Source organism: Capsella rubella, unplaced genomic scaffold (assembly GCF_000375325.1).
Source record: "Capsella rubella cultivar Monte Gargano unplaced genomic scaffold, Caprub1_0 scaffold_6, whole genome shotgun sequence".
NCBI lineage: Eukaryota > Viridiplantae > Streptophyta > Magnoliopsida > Brassicales > Brassicaceae > Capsella > Capsella rubella.
In genome coordinates this window covers 15,524,857-15,543,980 of record NW_006238918.1, presented here as the reverse complement: position 1 = coordinate 15,543,980, position 19,124 = coordinate 15,524,857, and the positions used below count along the sequence as shown (strand labels likewise).

Sequence of the window (19,124 nt, the reverse complement as noted above, 5' to 3'; positions counted from 1 at the left end):
ACTACTATGTAGAATTTGATTAGTTGATTATTTCATAAGCTAACATATTTTTTTATCTTTTTATTTTACTATAAAAATGTTATCTTTGTTTTTTTAGATATATGATGATTTTGTTTTATTAGATTTCATTCTATATAAATTATTAATTTCGAAATTATGTTAAAATATTAAATTAATATTAGATATGTTTATGTATATTCAAAATAGATATGTTTACATATATTTAATTTTGAATTTAATTGTCCATTTTTTATGGTAAAAGATTATTATGATTTCCATAAATATAGATAGTTGTTTTTTTTTTTTTTGCTGTCATTAATTCTGTTTGGCAACTGGAATATATTTCATGAAATTTTTTTTTTTAAAATTGGGGGGGTGTTTAGCTTCAAGTTGTTTTTCCCAATTAATAGTATAGATAAATAAATACATATATGTGGCTGTGTATATATTTATTTATTTATCATCTAAGTACATTATCTTACTTTTTAGAAAAAATATATATGGATATATATATATTCATTAAATCTTAACTTTATATAAAATTAAAATATATGGATATATATATTCATTAAATCTTAATCTATATATATATAGTTAGCATTTTCTCTCTTCTCATGATGCCACCTAATCATCCACTTAAGCCATATTTTTGTTTTTACATTAAAATAAATTTTAAACATTCATTTAGTGCATATTTATGTTACTTCTATGAATAGTTTATATTAAAAATATATATAAAATAAATGAAATGTTAAAATAAGAAAAAAAGACTTTATTTTTATATTACTGGTAATAATATAATTCAACTATCATTTTAAATTGATCATAGTTTAAAATTTTAAATATGTTACTGAGTTTTAGAATGAAAGTAAATTTTAAATTTATGGTACGTAAAATAAAACAACATTTATGTAATTGTATATATATAATTATAAAGAAGAAAAATAAAATTGAAAGTGAAATATTAGTTTATAACATGATCTAAAAAAAATAAAATGATATTTCATAAATTTCATAAATTGAATCAAATGCTTTTAATTAAAATTTAAGTATTGAAAGATAATAATTAAAGAGAAAATAGTTATACTATTTTTTGAAAATCAATTAAAAAAACAGTAAAATATCACAATATGAATAAAAATTTAACAAAACAAAATTATTAACCTCCCGCGCGGAGCGCGGGTCAACTGCTAGTTTTATATAAAATTAAGTATATATATTCATTAAATCTTAATCTTATTTTTATATAAAATTAAGCTTATTTTCTAATTTATGTATTGTTTTCCATTGCTTTTCTTTTGTCTAGTAAATTTCAAAGTAATATGATTCAGCTTTGATGTCAAAAACTAAAAATGAGTCAGATTTATAACAAAAAACAAAATGATTCAGATTTATAACAAAAACAAAACAAAATATATTATTTAGTGTATCTACAAAGACCAAATTACCACAAGATTTAAGAGCTTCACCGACTAAAAGCTAAGGGTACATTCGTCATTTAATTTGTGGTTTTTAACTTTTTAATCTTCAATTCATAATTTCAAAAAAAAAAAAAAAAAAATCTTCAATTCATAAATCCTCTAGAAAATAAAACAAAAGGGGGTAAATTCCTTAAACCCTAAACGCCATTGTTATCTCCTTCTTCACAAGTTTTGTCAAAAAAGTTTGAAGATTTAATAGAAGCAGTGTCGATGGTAGCACCAGATGAACCTTCGTTTTATGCTGCGAACCAATCAGGTTTATCTTTTGGTTTCATCTTCATCTTCATCTTCTTCCGTACGTTTTACTGAAATCGGAGATTTTTCTTTGATCAGAGAGAGATTTTCTATATTTTACAGGACGAACTTGGGCTTCACTTGTTTCGGGAGGTTGTGATGGTGACGAGGTTGAGATTGTGAGCAGTGTTAAGGGTTTTGATACATTGTCTCTGTCTTTGGCGGGAAAATCGGAATGTTGCGATGGTGATCAAGACGACCGTTCTGGTCAGTCAATTTCTCCGATGGCTAAGATTGGTACGGAAGATTCTGTTTTTTCGGAAACGGTGGGGAAAATTTTTGGGGTTTTAAAAGCTGTGAAAGAGATTGGGGAGGATGGTGTAGGGAAGTTCGAAACTTTGAATGTTTCTCATGAAATTGAGAAAGATGAAACTGGCGAGAGGGAGCACTTAGTAACTGGTGTGGAAGAAGGAATTGGTGTTGAAGCTGCTCTAAAAGAGGAGATTGAGGAGGATGGTGCGGTTAAGTTCAAAACTGTGAGTGTTGATCTTGAAGAAAAAGAGGTCGGGGATGAGAAATTGGTTTCTTGTGAAATTGAGAAAGAGGAAGCCAATGGATCGAAATATGGTATGCCTTGTGATGAGGTGAAAGAGGTAGATGTTTTAGTATCTAGGGATGGAACCAAAGAGGAAAACTGTCTGCTTAGTGATGAAGTTGATGATGACGACAACATTGATCAGATTGTAGAAGAAGAGGCTATCAAGTTAAGAAACTTCATTGTGGACTTATTAACCTCAGAATCTCTGCATGTTGATGTCGTTGATAAGACTACCCTGGATATGCAGGAGACTGTTTCTACACGTGAGTTTACCGCTAAAGACTTGGAAATCGAACAAGCTTCCTTCGGAGAAAGTGTTGTGGGGGTTGGTGGGTTTGAAAGTGATGAAGAAACTGAAGAGATGAGAAAAGTTTATTCTGGTAGTCATGCCCATTCCGATGAAACAAACATTCCTCACCATCATGTAGATAGGATTGATGGTCAGATTGTCTCTGATTCTGACGAGGACGTAGACACGAATGATGACGATGAAGAGAAAACGTTTGATTCTGCAGCTTTGGCTACGTTTCTAAAGGTGGCCACCAGTGGAAGTTCAGATGGTGGTAATTTTACCAAATCGGAGGATGTAATGAAGCTTTTCTCTATGGAACCTCCAGCTGGTCTGGGGTCATCATTAAGAGTTGTTCAATCTGCCGCCCCACTTCCCAACCGTTCCAACATCTTTCCCAGTCTAAAACTTGCAATGGGTGGAAAGATTGACAATAACTTGAGTGAGGAAGAGAGACATAAGTTGGAAAAACTGCAAAGTATACGTGTAATATATTTGCGTCTTGTGTATAGGTTGGGGCAGTCGGTAGATAATTCAATAGCAACACAGGTTCTCTACGATCTTACATTTCTTACGATGAGGCATTTTGGTCAGTCATCCAGTCTTGATGTTGCAAAGAAGATGGCTATGGAGGCTGAGGGAAAAGAAGATTTAAATTTCTCTCTAAACATACTGGTCCTTGGAAAAGCTGGAGTAGGAAAAAGTGCTACGATAAATTCCATCTTGGGCGATCAGAAGGCATCCATTCATTCATTTGAACCATCCACCACTTCGGTTCAAGCAATTTCTGGAACTGTGGGTGGTGTCAAGATTACAATCATCGATACTCCGGGCTTAAAGTCTTCTGCCATGGATCAAAGTGCCAATTCCAAAATGTTGTCTTCAGTGAAGAAGATAATGAAAAAGTTTCCCCCTAATGTGGTTCTTTATGTTGATCGTCTTGATGCCCAGAATAGATGCTTGAACAATACGCCCTTGCTAAGGACAATTACTGCTTCTCTTGGTTCATCCATATTGAAAAACGCCATAGTGACATTGACCCATGCTGGTTCTGCCCCTCCTGATGGCCAATCTGGCACCCCTTTGAGCTATGATGCGTTTGTAGAACAGTGCTCACATATTGTTCAACAGTCTATTGGACAAGCCGTTGGTGATCTATGTGTGATAAACCCAAGATTAAGAAATCAAGTTCCCCTTGTTGAGAATCACCCCTTGTGTAGGAAGAACCGGGAGGGAGTGAAGGTCCTTCCGAATGGCCAAACTTGGAGACTTCAACTGTTGCTTATGTGCTACTCAAAGAAGATTATTATTGATGCAAATTCTCTATTTAAGCCTCAAGAACCATTGGACCATCGTAAAATATTTGGTTTCCAAGTTCAACCAATACCTCTCCCTAACTTGTTGTCTTGGCTGTTGCGGTCCCGTGCACATCCTAAGCTCCTTGTAGATCAAGGTAGCGATAGTGTTGATTTTGATATCGAAATTGATGATGTGTCTAATTCTGAACAGGAGAATGGGGAAGATGACGAGTATGACCAGCTGCCACCATTTAAGCCTCTTCGGAAAACTCAAGTTGCAAAACTCTCAAAGGCACAGAGAAAAGCGTATTTTGACGAGTATGATCTCCGGGTAAAGCTTCTGCAGAAAAAACAATGGAGGGAGAACTTGAGGAGGATGCGAGAAATAAAGAGAAACGGAGAGAAGAAGGTCCCTGAATATCCTGAAGTAGAAGAGGCTCCACCTGCATTGCCTCCTGTTATATTACCGGATATCGTCTTGCCACCGTCATTTGACAGTGATTACTCATCTTATCGTTACCGTTCTCTGGAATCCTCTTCGCAGCTTATTACCAGGTCAGTGTTGAACCACGAAGGTTGGGACCATGATAGTGGACTTGACTGTGTTATCGTAGACCAGAGTCTTGCGATAGCTAAACAATTCCCCGCCGCAGTTACTGTCCAAGTGACCAAGGACAAGAAAGAGTTCAACATCCTTTTAGACTCCTCTATATGTGCTAAGCACGGGGACAATGGATCTACTATGGCAGGGCTTCTTATCCAGGGAGGTGAGCAACTAATGTATTTGTTCAAAGGAGAAACCAAATTCAAGAAGTCAAAGAGGAACGAGATAACTCTTGGAGGGTTAGTGACGTTCTTTGCTGGGAGTATTCCCATTGGTGTCAAAGTCGAGAATCAGATGGCCCTCGGAAAACGGCTAGTCCTCGTGGGAAATGCAGGGGCCACTCGGTCACAAGGAGACTCAGCTTTTGAAGCAAAACTCGAGGCCAGACTTAGAGAAGCTGATTTTCCAATAGGACAAAACCAATCCCATGCGGGATTGTCTCTAACGAAGTCGAAAGATGATTTAACCGTCACAGCCAATGTACGATCCGAAGTCTCTATCGGAAGACAAACAAAGGTAACAGCTTCTGCAAGTCTTGACACCAAGAGGACTGGGCGTTTTAGTGTCCGAACCAGCAGCTCAGATCAGTTGCAGCTTGCTCTTATGGCCATTCTTCCTTTTGCCATGTCCATCTACAAGAGGATTATTAGATCGGAAGAGAACTGACAATGATCTTTAGGATTACGGATTTTCAAACTTTGGATTAGAAAACAATTTGGATTTGTTTAAAAAAGTTGAATTTCTTTGTCTAATTCATTACATTTCTCTTGTATTATCAAGAGAATCTTCCTAATTCTCTGATTATGTTTTTTGCCAACTTCGATGTTTGTGATTGAAAATTTATATCAAGAGTTGGGCTTTTTGTATTGAAAAATGTTCATATTTAAATTTACTAATAAATTAAGAAGAGCCCAAAAACATTAAAAAAAAAAAAACAAAAAATGGACGATGAAGCAGAGAAATTGAGAGCAGCTTTTGGAGGAGATTCGTCGGATGGAGAAGATGGAGCGGAACAAGCGATCGGAGATTCGACGGTATGGGAGCGAGTGGAGGAGATCAATGGTTTATGGCTCTGTAGAAACTTTCTCCCTGTTGCTCACCAATCTGATTTGCTCTCCGCCATTCTAAACGGTCGGAACCTTAGGGCTCTTGTTCGGTTTCATAATCTAATGCTGTTTCCTATCAATTCTTGCTAAACTTAAATTTGTTTTGCAGAAGGTTGGTTCGTCGAAGAATCTATTAACCAGGTACCAAACCCCAGTCATACTGTTCTTTCCTTGGTTACTTGAAGGCAATGTTAATTATTAAGCGGCTAGAACAAAATTGTGAGAACTTGTGCTTGCATTTCACACTTGCCTATCCATACACTTTAAACTGGATCTGAAACCCTGTTTCAATGGAAATTGTTCGATTCCAGTGATAGGACATTGATCCAAATAAGCTTTGGTTGGTGTATGAATAAGTGAATAGTCTCTTTCCTAGGCAGCGTTTGTTTCCTCTTGAAGTGATTTGGAACATTTGGAGCCAAATTGTATCGATGCATTCTGGTTATTTCTGATTTTTGTTTCTTTTCAGAATTTGGGAAACAAATACGCTTTATGATTGATTTTTGGGTTTTAGCCTTTTAGGTAGGTGTGCTGCTGCTTCTTGTAGTTAAGTGTGAGATGATACAGAAACTTAAGCTTCTGTCTTTCTTTTGTGTGTGTGTGTGTGTGTGTTTTTCTTGGGAAAGGCGATGAGATTTGGTGATCTCCCTTCATGGGCAATAGAAGTATCTGATCTTATCCGTGAGACTGTGGAATCTGTTGATCTTCGAGTGTTGCCTGCTGATTTACTGTGGAGAGAACCTCTGTTCGACCAGCTCATTGTCAATTTATACCAACCAGGTGAGGTATGTCACTTTTCACTTTTTTTTTTCTTCTAGAGGAACCAATAGATAACAGCTTGTTAAGGTTTCGAAGAGGACTAGAATTAGATGGTTTAAGAGTTGCGGAATAGGTGAGAGCTGATAATAACCAGTCATATAAAAGCTAGAAGAAACGAATTAGAGTAACAACTTGTTTGGGTTTCTTGGAGCATTACAATGAAATATTTTAAGAGAGTTAGTGAAAGTAGATAATCAGAATTAAGATGACGAATGCAAAAAAAACTGGATGATCTTATAACAGGGGATATTTCAAAAGCTAGAAGAGAGTAACAGCTTGTTAAGGTTTCTTGGAGCATTACAATTAGAGAGTTTCAAAATGGGTGAAAGCAGTATCAGTCATGGAATAGTCCGACATTAGATCAAACATAATATGACAATGCAATGTTCTTTTTACAGGGGATCTGTGCACATGTTGATCTTCTGCGTTTTGAAGATGGAATTGCAATTGTCTCCCTGGAATCACCTTGCGTGATGCGGTTCACTCCCGCAGAAAAGGAAGAAGAAGAATATGTGGATGTTTTGTTGAGCCCGGGATCTCTCATTCTCATGTCCGGAGAAGCTCGGTATCAATGGAAACACGAGATTAATCGAAAGCAGAATGGGTTTCAAGTTTGGGAAGGAGAACAAATTGATCAGAAAAGAAGAATCTCCATTACTTTGAGAAAACTATGTCAAGCTTAAGGGTGTGTGAAGCTGATATTTAGACTAGGTAATATATTTGTAACTGTGAAACTGTGATTGATTGATAGGAACTATAATGTTTAGACTAGGTAATCCTCCTCATATCTTACATTGGTAACCTATTAAGGTCATCAAATTTTTGTTTGATAAATTGAAATTGAAGTAGAGATTTTCGATTAATTATTAAGGTACTGTACTTTGTTTTTATAATATAAGAGAATGTACGAGAATTATTGATAAAACTGGTGATATGCATAATATATCAACATGAAGAAGTCTAGTTTACTATTTGATTTTTATTTACGATTGTATAAAACTTTTTCATCTGAATTTGAATACATTTTTTAAAAATAATATAAATAACTATATATTTAGTGATTTCGTTTATGTTTTTATTGTACAAGTGTAGTAAGAGATTCAACAGTCATATATACACGATTTTCTTTTTCTTTCTCCTGTCGTTTTTAGTTATGTATATAAAGAGAAAGATACTTTCGAAAATATAAATGAAGTTAAAAAGAATGAGAGCAAAATTTAGAAAAGTTATAAAAAAAAACATTTGGTATATTTAATCTTCATAGTGCTATTTTTTTCTATAACAGCTTCATTCATTTCTAATCAAACAATATATACATACAAATTATAAAATCTAATATTTTGTTACATATCAAGAACTAATGTTTAAAAAATACTGTAATATCAAAAGATAATAAATTCCAAAAGCCATTTGGTGTATAACCTTACTAACTAAATGTCTCTTGGTTGACAAAATAAAACACCTAATCACACGTCTAATTAGTAAATTTAACTAATTGAACAAGTTGAGAATCTTTTGCTATTTATGCTCCTCTTTCTTTTCAACTAGTTTTCTAATTTCTATATAACAGAAAAAAAACTCCATAAAACAACACTATTACGAAAAAATGACGAGTTGACTTTTCAACGGTGTTAGATTTCTAATTTTTATTTATTTATGTATAGATCTATAACTGCATCAACGGTCAAGATCGTTGATCACAAATCACACGCTCTAAAATATCGCCACGTGTCATAAACACTACTAACACAGCACTACTCCTACCACCGACAATTAAGTGAAATCAGACAATCTTAACTGTCATGTCCAAAAACTCAAAAATCTCTCCTTCTCTTCTCATTCTCTTCTCTTGCGTCTAGTTAGTAACTTTTAATTTTAACAGTGTTATCAAATTCGAATCTCTTACATTAATGGAAACTCAGATCTTCTCTTAATAAACACACTCACATACACAAAAGCACAGATCTTTACAAGAGCATCTCTAAGAAGAAAGAAGAGAAGATGTTTGAGAGGTGTTTGGGAGCTTACCGGTGCCGGAGAATCCAAAGAGCTTTACGCCAACTAAAGGTAACGATTCTCTGTCTCGTTCTCACCGTGGTTGTCCTACGCAGCACCATCGGCGCCGGTAAATTTGGTACACCGGAGCAAGATCTCGACGAGATCCGTCAACATTTCCACGCACGCAAACGAGGTGAGCCTCACCGTGTCCTCGAAGAAATCCAGACCGGAGGTGATTCTACCGGCGACGGTGGTGGTAACTCCGGCGGGAGTAATAACTACGAGACCTTTGACATCAACAAGATATTCGTAGACGAAGGTGAGGAAGAGAAACCCGACCCGAATAAACCTTACACTCTCGGACCCAAGATATCAGATTGGGATGAACAGAGATCTGATTGGTTAGCTAAGAACCCTAGCTTCCCCAATTTCATCGGACCTAACAAGCCGCGTGTTCTTTTGGTTACTGGTTCGGCGCCAAAACCATGTGAGAATCCTGTCGGTGACCACTATCTTTTGAAATCCATCAAGAACAAGATCGATTACTGTAGGTTACACGGGATTGAGATCTTTTACAACATGGCTCTTCTCGATGCGGAGATGGCTGGTTTTTGGGCAAAGCTTCCATTGATTAGGAAGCTTTTGTTGTCACATCCTGAGATTGAGTTCCTTTGGTGGATGGATAGTGATGCTATGTTTACTGATATGGCGTTTGAGCTTCCATGGGAGAGGTATAAAGACTACAATCTGGTGATGCACGGATGGAATGAGATGGTTTATGATCAGAAGAACTGGATTGGGTTGAACACTGGGAGTTTCTTGCTTAGGAACAATCAATGGGCGCTTGATCTGCTTGATACTTGGGCTCCTATGGGTCCTAAAGGGAAGATTCGTGAGGAAGCTGGTAAGGTTTTGACCCGTGAGCTCAAGGATAGGCCCGTGTTCGAAGCTGATGATCAGTCTGCAATGGTTTATTTGTTGGCTACTCAGCGAGACGCTTGGGGAAATAAGGTAAGAAAGCTGAAACTTGATTGGTTTAAAGTTGTGGACTTTATTCCATTTCAGTAGTAGTTTGATGTGGGGAAAAAATTACTATATTGGGAAATTTCAGTCTACAACGTCCATTGATCACATAAAGATTGTTTTCTTTTTGCTAACAAATCACAATGTGAGTTGCTTCTTGTCATTAACATCTCTTGATCACATAAAGATCAATTTTTTGCTCACAAATCACAATGTGAGTTGCATCTTGTCGGCTTATAACATCTCTTCATCACGTAAAGATCCTTCTTTTGCTCACAAATAACAATGTCAGTTGCATCTTGTGGTTTATCATGTCTCTTGATCATCACAGATCACAATGTGAGTTGCATCTTGTGGTTTTCAAACATTTTTGTGAAGTCTATTATTGAAGTGAACTCAAATCTTTGCTTAGTTTTGGTTTTTTGAGTTACTCATTTGAGCCACTGCATTGTTGTAGGTATACCTGGAAAGCGGATACTATCTTCACGGTTACTGGGGGATTCTCGTGGACCGATATGAAGAAATGATGGAGAACTACCACCCTGGTCTAGGCGATCACAGATGGCCATTGGTAACTCACTTTGTCGGTTGCAAACCGTGTGGGAAATTTGGGGATTATCCGGTTGAACGGTGCCTGAAACAAATGGACAGAGCCTTTAACTTTGGGGATAACCAGATTCTACAAATCTATGGTTTCACTCACAAATCTTTGGCTAGTCGCAAAGTGAAGAGAGTGCGAAACGAGACTAGCAATCCGCTGGATATGAAAGACGAGCTTGGGTTGCTTCATCCCGCGTTTAAGGCGGTTAAGGTACAAAACAATCAAGTTTGAATGGGATCTTCGTCTAGGATTTGTGTTTTGTTTCTTGCTATATTTAATGTCTTGCGTCGTCTTTGGTTGTTGTTGTACTAAGATGGATGATGATAAAAGTAATGTGCAGAGACATCAGTTTATTCATTGGTTTTACTTTGTCTCTACGTCTCTAGGGAGTTGTATAACGAAATCAAAATGTTGCCTTTCTTCTTTGTAATCCATTTTAGAACTTGAGATTTTGTAGCTTCATGGATCAATAATAATCTATGTTAATTCAAGACCATTTTTTTTCTTTTCTTGATTTCGAATATAACTAAATTTATCAACTAAACTAAACTAAACTAAACTAAGCATTCATATACAGTATATAGTTTGGAGATCATACTTCACAAGTTTGTGTAGTTTTCTCAAAATTTAAAAATATTGCATGTGGTCAAATTCTTTTGCAATTTGCAGTACGGGGCTTTCTAATTTTGTTGTTTGTTTTTTAGCTCTTGACTCTTTTAAGTATAAAAATCACATGGAACGTACATACGGGCCTTTAATAGGCCTTATAAAAGCCCATTAACATGTGAAAACAATAATCCCGGCCTGAATATACAAAAATCCAAAGAAGGAAACAAAAAAAAAACTCAGAGATAATGTAATGGTAGAAATAACCCTTGTGGAAAAATATTGAGTGGCCAAGCAATTTCGGGTTGGGAGAATCAACAAAGATACAAAAAAGATTTCTTTCATCTTTTATAAAACGCAATCTCAAATGTTATCTCGTCTTTTTTTTTTTGGTTCTTGTTTGGTTGTGTGTGGTTTTTATTTGTTTTTTTTTAGTAAGGAGAAGATATTACAAAACCCTAATTCTCGTGAATTTTAAAACCCTAGTTTTTTAGTGAGATCCTACAAAGATTTTCAAGAATGAAGATACTATCAACATTTGGAGAATTATGAATAATAAAAGCAAAAGATTAAACAGTAAATACTTTCCAAACAAAAGTGATAAAACTATCAACATTCTTTCTCTACATTTTAATTCAAAACAATATCGACATTTTCATACAAACTCCATAAAAAATTTAAATAAATTATACTATTTTTTTTTTCAAATTTAACCATAACTGATAATTTCCTCATTAACAGAAAAAAAAAAAAACTCTTCGTTTGCCTTTGCAATCTTGAGCAAAAAAACTACAGCTTAGAACACGACAGCGTTTTTAGGTGCAGCTCGCATTGGAGACTTCACCAACTTAGAGGTAAGGCTAAATTCGTAATTTAGGTCATCCTCAAAAAACAAACTTGAGAAGATAAAATCCCAAAGCAAAAGAGTCATTTTTTTTGTTCGTTCACTGACCTTATCTCTCTCTCTCCCAATTCTCTCTTCTTCAAAGAGAGAGCTGCAAAATTCTCAATCATAAAACTCGCCACACGAACACAATAAAAAGGGTAAATTCCCTTAAACCCTTTAATCCTATCCCATCGCTATCTCCTTCCTCCACAAGTTTTGTGGAGATAAGTCTTTGATAAATCCTCAGTAGCAAAGCGGATATGGACTCTAAGTCAGTAACTCCGGAACCAGCGAACCCCTTCTACGCTTCGGGGCAATCAGGTTTCTTTCTCGTTTCTTACTTCGTTAATCTGGTCTTTTGGGAATAGGGTTTTAATCGGAAAGTTTGTTTTTTTTTTTTTTTTTTGGTTACAGGAAAGACCTATGCTTCCGTTGTCGCCGCCGCTGCTGCTGCAGCCGCCAGTAAGGAGGATGGCGGTGCTGTGAGTAGTGTGAAGGAGTTGGATTCTTCTCCGGAGGCTCTGTCTGGTAATTCGGATAAGGGTGGAGCTGATGATGTATTTGAAGCGGAGAAGGAGAAGCCGAATTTGAAGGGTGGCGGCGAGGGTGATTCCTTAAAGGAGGATTCTGCTACCACTGAGGCTGCTCCGAAGCCCGTGGTTGTTTCTGGTGAAACAATTGGGGAAGATGATGTTAAATCGTTGCCTCCGAAGCCAGAGGATGTTTCTGAAGGTGTAGGGGTTGCGGAGGAGGAAAAGAAGGTTCTTGAGGGCGTGCAAGATATTAAAGACGATGTTGAGAGTAAGATTGAAAATGGGAGTGTTGATGTTGGAGACAAACAAGCTTCCACAGATGGAGTAGTGGTGGATGAGAATCCGGAAAGGGAGAGTGAGAGTATTGTCAAGGATGTGGAAGAAGATGTTGGAGTAAAAAAGGATGATGAGGTAAAACAGGCAGATGGAACCAATGAGGGGCAGAGTGAGTTGAGTGGAAAAGTTGATGTTGACGATAAAAGTGATAGTGTTATTGAAGAAGATGGTGTGAAGTTAACTGATAAAGGAGACGTCATAGTGGACTCGTCCCCTGTAGAATCTGTGCATGTTGATGTGGCAAAACCAGGGGTAGCTGTTGTAGGAGACGCAGAGGCAAGTGAGGAGTTGAAGATTAATGCCGATGCGGAAAATCTTGAAGTGTCTAATACGTTTGATCAAATTGGGCGTGATGATGGTGGTGGATTTGAACCTGAGTCTGATAAGGCCATTGAGGAGGTAGAAGAAAAAATGACTAGCGCAGCAGACTCCTCTAAACTAGAATCTCTGGATACCATTGCTGCAGATCCAGAGGTTGTAGCTGCCCAAAGTGTGACTGAACCGGAGGATGTGAAAGAAGCTAACGGATTGGAGAAGGGTATGACTTATGCTGAGGTAATCAAGGTAGCTAGTGCAGTAGCTGACAATGGAACCAAGGAGGAGGAGAGTGTGTCCAGTGGCGTAGTTAATGAAGAAGAAGAAGTTGTTAACTTAACGAACAAAGGAGACTTTGTGGTGGACTCATCTGCTATAAAAGCTGTGGATGTAGATGTGGCAAAGCCAGGGGTTGTGGTTGTTGGAGATGTAGAGGCGAGTGAGGTGCTGGAAACTGATGATAACATTCTTGATGTGCATAATAAGTTTGATCCAGTTGGCCAAGTTGAAGGCGGTGGAGTTGAACTTGAATCTGAAAAGGTCACTGAGGAGGTAGGAGAGAAGTTGACGAGCGAAGGAGACTCTATTGTTGACTCCTCTGTGGTGGACTCTGTTGATGCTGATATCAATGTTGCCGAGCCAGGGCTTGTGATTGTTGGGGCAGCGAAGGAGGCTGAAATTAAGGAAGATGATGAGGTTGACAAGACCATCCCAAATATTGAGGAACCTGATGACCTGACTGCTGCATATGATGGAAATATAGAATTGGCTGCTAAGGAAATATCAGAGGCAACCAAAGTAGTGCCTGACGAACCAAATGTAGGTGTGGAAGAAAAAGAATTGCCTGTTTCTGAAAATTTGAATCTGGGTTCAGTTGATGCAAAAGAGGATTCAAATCCCGCAGCTGAGTCACAGTTTGAAGCAAACCCTAACCCGGAGGTTCCTGAAGGGGACAATGCTGAAGAGGGTGGAAACAAGCTCCCAGTCGAAGAAATTGTATCTTCTCGTGAGTTTAGCTTGGAAGGAAAGGAAGTAGACCAGGAACCTTCTGGAGAAGGTGTTATGGGGGTTGATGGGTCTGAAAGTGAAGAAGAAACTGAAGAGATGATATTCGGGAGTTCTGAAGCTGCAAAACAGTTCTTAGCAGAGCTGGAAAAGGCTTCCCATGGTATAGATGCACTTTCTGATGAAGCAAACATTTCTAACAATATGTCAGATAGGATTGATGGCCAGATTGTCACTGATTCTGACGAGGATGTAGACACAGAGGATGAAGGGGGGGAGAAAATGTTTGATTCTGCAGCTTTGGCTGCGCTTTTGAAGGCAGCCACTGGTGGTGGTAGTTCAGAAGGTGGCAATTTTACCATAACATCTCAGGATGGTACGAAGCTTTTCTCTATGGATCCACCTGCTGGTTTGAGTTCATCGTTAAGGCCCTTGAAACCTGCAGCAGCTCCACGTGCTAACCGTTCCAACATCTTTTCCAATCCTAATGTCATAATGACGGATGAGACTGAGGTTAACTTGAGCGAGGAAGAGAAACAGAAATTGGAAAAGTTGCAAAGCCTCCGTGTGAAGTTTTTGCGGCTTTTGCAGAGGTTAGGGCATTCGGCAGAAGATTCAATTGCAGCACAGGTTCTTTACCGTCTTGCACTACTTGCTGGGAGACAAACAGGGCAGTTATTCAGTCTTGATGCTGCAAAGAAGAAGGCTATGGAGTCTGAGGCTGAGGGAAATGAAGATTTGAACTTCTCTCTAAATATATTGGTCCTTGGGAAAGCGGGAGTGGGAAAAAGTGCTACTATAAACTCCATTTTGGGAAATCAGAAGGCGTCCATTGATGCTTTTGGGCTCTCAACCACTTCAGTTAGAGAAATTTCTGAAACAGTGGGTGGTGTCAAGATTACCTTTATTGATACTCCGGGTTTGAAGTCTGCTGCGATGGATCAAAGTACAAATGCAAAAATGTTGTCCTCTGTAAAGAAGGTAATGAAGAAGTGTCCCCCTGATCTTGTTCTTTATGTGGATCGGCTTGATACCCAGACCAGGGACTTGAACAATTTGCCCTTGCTAAGGACGATTACTGCTTCTCTTGGTTCATCCATATGGAAAAACGCCATAGTTACATTGACCCATGCTGCTTCTGCCCCTCCTGATGGCCCATCTGGCACCCCATTGAGCTATGATGTGTTTGTAGCGCAGTGCTCACATATAGTGCAACAGTCTATAGGACAGGCCGTTGGTGATTTACGCTTGATGAACCCAAGTCTGATGAATCCTGTTTCTCTTGTTGAGAATCACCCCTTGTGTAGGAAGAACCGGGAAGGAGTGAAGGTTCTCCCGAATGGCCAAACTTGGCGACCTCAGCTGTTGCTATTGTGCTACTCCCTAAAGGTTTTGTCAGAAGCAAATTCTCTATTGAAGCCTCAAGAACCATTGGACCATCGTAAAGTATTTGGTTTCCGAGTTCGATCCCCTCCTCTGCCTTACTTGTTGTCTTGGCTGTTGCAGTCCCGTGCACATCCTAAGCTCCCTGGAGACCAAGGTGGTGATAGTGTTGATTCTGATATCGAAATTGATGATGTGTCTGATACTGAGCAGGAAGAGGGGGAAGATGATGAGTATGACCAGCTGCCACCATTCAAGCCTCTTCGAAAAACCCAACTTGCAAAACTCTCAAAGGAACAGAGAAAGGCATATTTTGAGGAGTATGATTACAGGGTAAAGCTCCTGCAGAAGAAGCAGTGGAGAGAGGAATTGAAGAGGATGAAAGAAATGAAGAAAAACGGGACGAAGGTGGGTGAAAGTGAGTTTGATTATCCAGGAGAAGAAGAGGATCCAGAAAACGGGGCTCCAGCTGCAGTGCCAGTTCCATTACCTGATATGGTTTTGCCACCTTCATTTGATAGTGATAATTCAGCTTTCCGATACCGTTTTCTGGAACCCACTTCCCAACTCCTAACCAGGCCAGTGTTGGACACCCATGGTTGGGACCATGACTGTGGATATGATGGTGTCAATGCAGAACACAGTCTTGCTGTAGCAAACAGGTTCCCTGCTACAGCTACTGTCCAAGTCACCAAGGACAAGAAAGAGTTCAACATTCATCTGGACTCCTCAGTGTCTGCTAAGCACGGTGAGAATGGATCCACTATGGCAGGGTTTGATATCCAGAATGTCGGGAAGCAGCTGGCATATGTTGTCAGAGGAGAAACCAAATTCAAGAACTTGAGGAAGAACAAGACCACTGTTGGAGGGTCAGTGACTTTCTTGGGAGAGAACATTGCCACTGGTGTTAAACTCGAGGACCAAATAGCACTGGGGAAAAGATTTGTGCTTGTGGGCAGCACTGGGACAATGCGATCACAGGGAGATTCGGCCTATGGTGCGAACCTCGAGGTCAGGCTTAGGGAAGCTGATTTTCCAATTGGACAGGACCAATCCTCTTTAGGGCTGTCTCTGGTGAAGTGGAGAGGTGATTTAGCCCTCGGAGCCAATCTCCAATCTCAAGTCTCTGTTGGAAGGCAGTCAAAGATCGCGCTTCGTGCAGGACTGAACAACAAGATGAGTGGACAGATCACAGTCAGAACCAGCAGCTCAGATCAGTTGCAGATTGCTCTCACTGCCATTCTTCCAATTGCCATGTCCATCTACAAGAGTATTCGGCCAGAAGCTACGAACGACAAGTACAGCATGTACTAGAAATATCTACTCCATCTGCTGATGAATGCTGCAGAAGGATCTTTTTTTTATATATGTTACTGGTTTCAGTTCATGTTATTTTCCACAATTAAATAAAAACTTTTGAGATTTTATCAAAGTTGTATTTTGTTCTGTTGAGAGGTTCCCATCGGATTTATCATGTATCAGTAATTCTTCAATTTTAGTAGCCCTTCTCATCTTCTCTTTACTGTTCTTCAGATAATGAAGCCTAGTGCAGTTTTTATCTTTTGGTTCTACTTCTCTTGCTAATGATGTTGCTCGGCTTGTGTTTGCTAATTTGTCACTTAAATTTCTGCAGAAGATACTAAATGTTCGTTGAAGAAGCAGGTGCGTACACTGTTAATAAGATATATTTTCTCACTAGAATCTTCATCTCATAGTATTCTTAACCAGGATCTTACTGTTCTTCCTTATCCCCTTGAAGGCAATGGTATGTGTTCTGTGTAGTATAGAAATCTGTAAGGCCTCTTCTTCCACACTCCAGTCTCCACTTCTTGTTTTATATATATTCTTTGTAATAGATTTTGAATCTGTATAAACCTCTGGAAATTATTCAATTATTGTGGTGTATGAAACTGGATGATAATAACAGAACAAACTCTGAATAAAGGAAATACTTTTAGTGTAGCAAAACCTTAAACTTTTACGGATGACCAGAGTCAGCAAAGTATCTGCAAACCATTGGAAGCATGAGCATTTAAGGTGGTCCTGGAGAAGAGTCGTGATTGAGGGTGAAAAATACAAACTTGCTGCTCTAACCGTTTCTCTAATTTATAGAAAGGTGAATAGGTCCAGAAATCTGATGTGTTTTGTTTTGTCTGATTTGAAACTAAAGACTATTTTACTCATCATTTTCAGACCTGACAAAGCAAGGACACTTTAAGGATAAGAACGTCCAAAGTCTTTCAGGAGAAACGTTTGTTTCTCTTCCCCAACGAGAAACGTTTTAAAGTAAGATTTCCACAATACTAAAGTTTTGGTATACTCTTCTCATTAGTCAATAACTCTATAGTTGAAGACATTGCAATCTTTGCATTAGTTAACTAGTGTAATTGATGTATTTTCAGAATCGCTTGAAGATTAGATAAATGGTTTATGACAAAGGTCTCTTTAGGACATACAGACACTCACATAACTAGAGAAAAACAGACGATACAACATGATAGATAAGACAGAGTAGTGACAAACTGGGCGATGAGGCCGCCGCTTATTTACTCTTAGCATATTATTATAGTGACTGAACCAAAACCATTTCTTTTTACTGAAGGATCTTCTGGGAAGCTGGCCTCTTGGTGATCTCAGTCACCCACTCGTTAACACGTGGACGGTTGGTGAAGAGCTTCTTGGTGGGAGTTCCGAGCAGGTATTGAATCACGGGGATGTGGTGAAGATCGGTCAAAGTGAAAGTCTCACCAGCCAAGTACTTGAACTCCTTGAGCCTAGCCTCGTAGACATCAAGGACCTTGTCTAACTTAGCCTCTTCTTCCGCAACAACAGCTTGGTCAGTGGTCAAGCCATATATGTTCTTGAATACTTGTTCCCAAGCAAGTTTTGAAGCCACTGGGTCGAACTGGTGAGCTTCTACTTCCATTCCAATGGCCATGACTGCGTACTGAGATACGTTCTTGGAGTCAGCTGGGAGAAGGTTTGTTCCTTGGTTTTCATATCGGTGAGCTATGTACTGAGTAATCGCTCTTGATTCTGCACAAAAAGATCCAACTACTATTAGTGAATTTGCTTTCTCCTATTGTCAAATAAGAGATTGAAGATGATGCATGGGAAAGGTTCATACCGAAGAGCTTGAGGTCTCCATCTTCAAAGGCTGGAACTTGTCCAAAAGGCTGAAGAGAAACAAAGTTCAAACACAAAACATTATTAATATTCAGGACAGATACATCAAACAGTTGGTCTTGTCTAACAGCAACATATACTTACGTTGCGGGAGAGGAAAGGCTCCTTCTTGTGCTCACCGTCTTTGAGCTCCACATGAACGAGCTCAAAGTCGAGGTTTTTCTCGTGGAGGGCGATGAGGACTCTCCTGGTGGAAGTGGAAGTAGCGTGTCCGAAAACTTTGATACCTGCCATTGATTTGGTTACTTAGAAACTCTCTGTAGAGTGAGAAGAGTAAGGGATGTGATGTGTTTGATGTTGAAGGTGAAAGTGATGTGAATTAAGACACTAGTAGTGATGGTATTTATAGAGGAGCATTTGTGCATTCTCGCTCGTTAGTGTTTATTATAGTATAATTTTTAACAGATAGTAACGCTTCTACAAGACCGTCGCAACCAATATTGACTAGTCTTCTTAGCGGATTTTTCAAAGCTGAATTGGATTGATCAACGTTAGAATATTTGTTTCTACACTGGCTATGAGATAAAGTTTTAATTAAGCATTCAATGTATTCTGAGAAAAGATCAAACAAAGTGCGTAATATAATGGCCATATGACTCAAACTTCCACCTACGAGTCAATAAGCTTCATCTAGTTACTTTCCCTGGTTATGGCCGGTTCGGTTTGTTTTCCGGGAAATTTTGTGATGCTCTCGGTTAAAAAGGTTTCGTTGGAACAAAGTCTACTTGGATATACGAATCCAGGTTTTACAGTTTGAATTATTCTGTTGATTAGAGCAATCAAAAATAAAACCCATTATGGCTTTTTTGTGTGCTTTTGATTA

At 38.5% G+C, this 19,124-nt stretch overlaps 5 protein-coding genes across 5 annotated transcripts; 4 read left to right on the top strand and 1 right to left on the bottom strand.

Moving 5' to 3' along the window:
* The first annotated feature begins 1,615 nt into the window (after window positions 1-1,615).
* LOC17881898 (translocase of chloroplast 159, chloroplastic) lies at window positions 1,616-5,297 on the top strand. Its single transcript, XM_023780658.1, has 2 exons — window positions 1,616-1,737; window positions 1,839-5,297. Exons 1-2 carry the CDS (start codon window positions 1,692-1,694, stop codon window positions 5,168-5,170), a joined length of 3,378 nt encoding a protein of 1,125 aa, XP_023636426.1. The 5' UTR covers window positions 1,616-1,691; the 3' UTR covers window positions 5,171-5,297.
* Window positions 5,298-5,430: 133 nt separating this feature from the next.
* Window positions 5,431-7,299, top strand: LOC17884425 (uncharacterized protein P8A3.02c). Its single transcript, XM_006286502.2, has 4 exons — window positions 5,431-5,635; window positions 5,720-5,751; window positions 6,237-6,395; window positions 6,828-7,299. Exons 1-4 carry the CDS (start codon window positions 5,446-5,448, stop codon window positions 7,110-7,112), a joined length of 666 nt encoding a protein of 221 aa, XP_006286564.1. The 5' UTR covers window positions 5,431-5,445; the 3' UTR covers window positions 7,113-7,299.
* Window positions 7,300-8,234: 935 nt separating this feature from the next.
* On the top strand, window positions 8,235-10,547 carry LOC17882034 (xyloglucan 6-xylosyltransferase 2). Its single transcript, XM_006287647.2, has 2 exons — window positions 8,235-9,438; window positions 9,908-10,547. The coding sequence occupies exons 1-2, from the start codon at window positions 8,431-8,433 to the stop codon at window positions 10,280-10,282; spliced, it is 1,383 nt and encodes a 460-aa protein (XP_006287709.1). The 5' UTR covers window positions 8,235-8,430; the 3' UTR covers window positions 10,283-10,547.
* Window positions 10,548-11,622: 1,075 nt separating this feature from the next.
* On the top strand, window positions 11,623-16,675 carry LOC17883428 (translocase of chloroplast 159, chloroplastic). The gene is made up of 2 exons (XM_023780763.1): window positions 11,623-11,864; window positions 11,958-16,675. Exons 1-2 carry the CDS (start codon window positions 11,804-11,806, stop codon window positions 16,427-16,429), a joined length of 4,533 nt encoding a protein of 1,510 aa, XP_023636531.1. The 5' UTR covers window positions 11,623-11,803; the 3' UTR covers window positions 16,430-16,675.
* Window positions 16,676-17,494: 819 nt separating this feature from the next.
* On the bottom strand, window positions 17,495-18,618 carry LOC17883620 (glutathione S-transferase F3). The gene is made up of 3 exons (XM_006288585.2): window positions 18,386-18,618; window positions 18,243-18,291; window positions 17,495-18,151 (listed from the first exon to the last, which is right to left on the bottom strand). The coding sequence occupies exons 1-3, from the start codon at window positions 18,533-18,535 to the stop codon at window positions 17,709-17,711; spliced, it is 642 nt and encodes a 213-aa protein (XP_006288647.1). The 5' UTR covers window positions 18,536-18,618; the 3' UTR covers window positions 17,495-17,708.
* Between the last annotated feature and the right edge of the window lie 506 nt (window positions 18,619-19,124).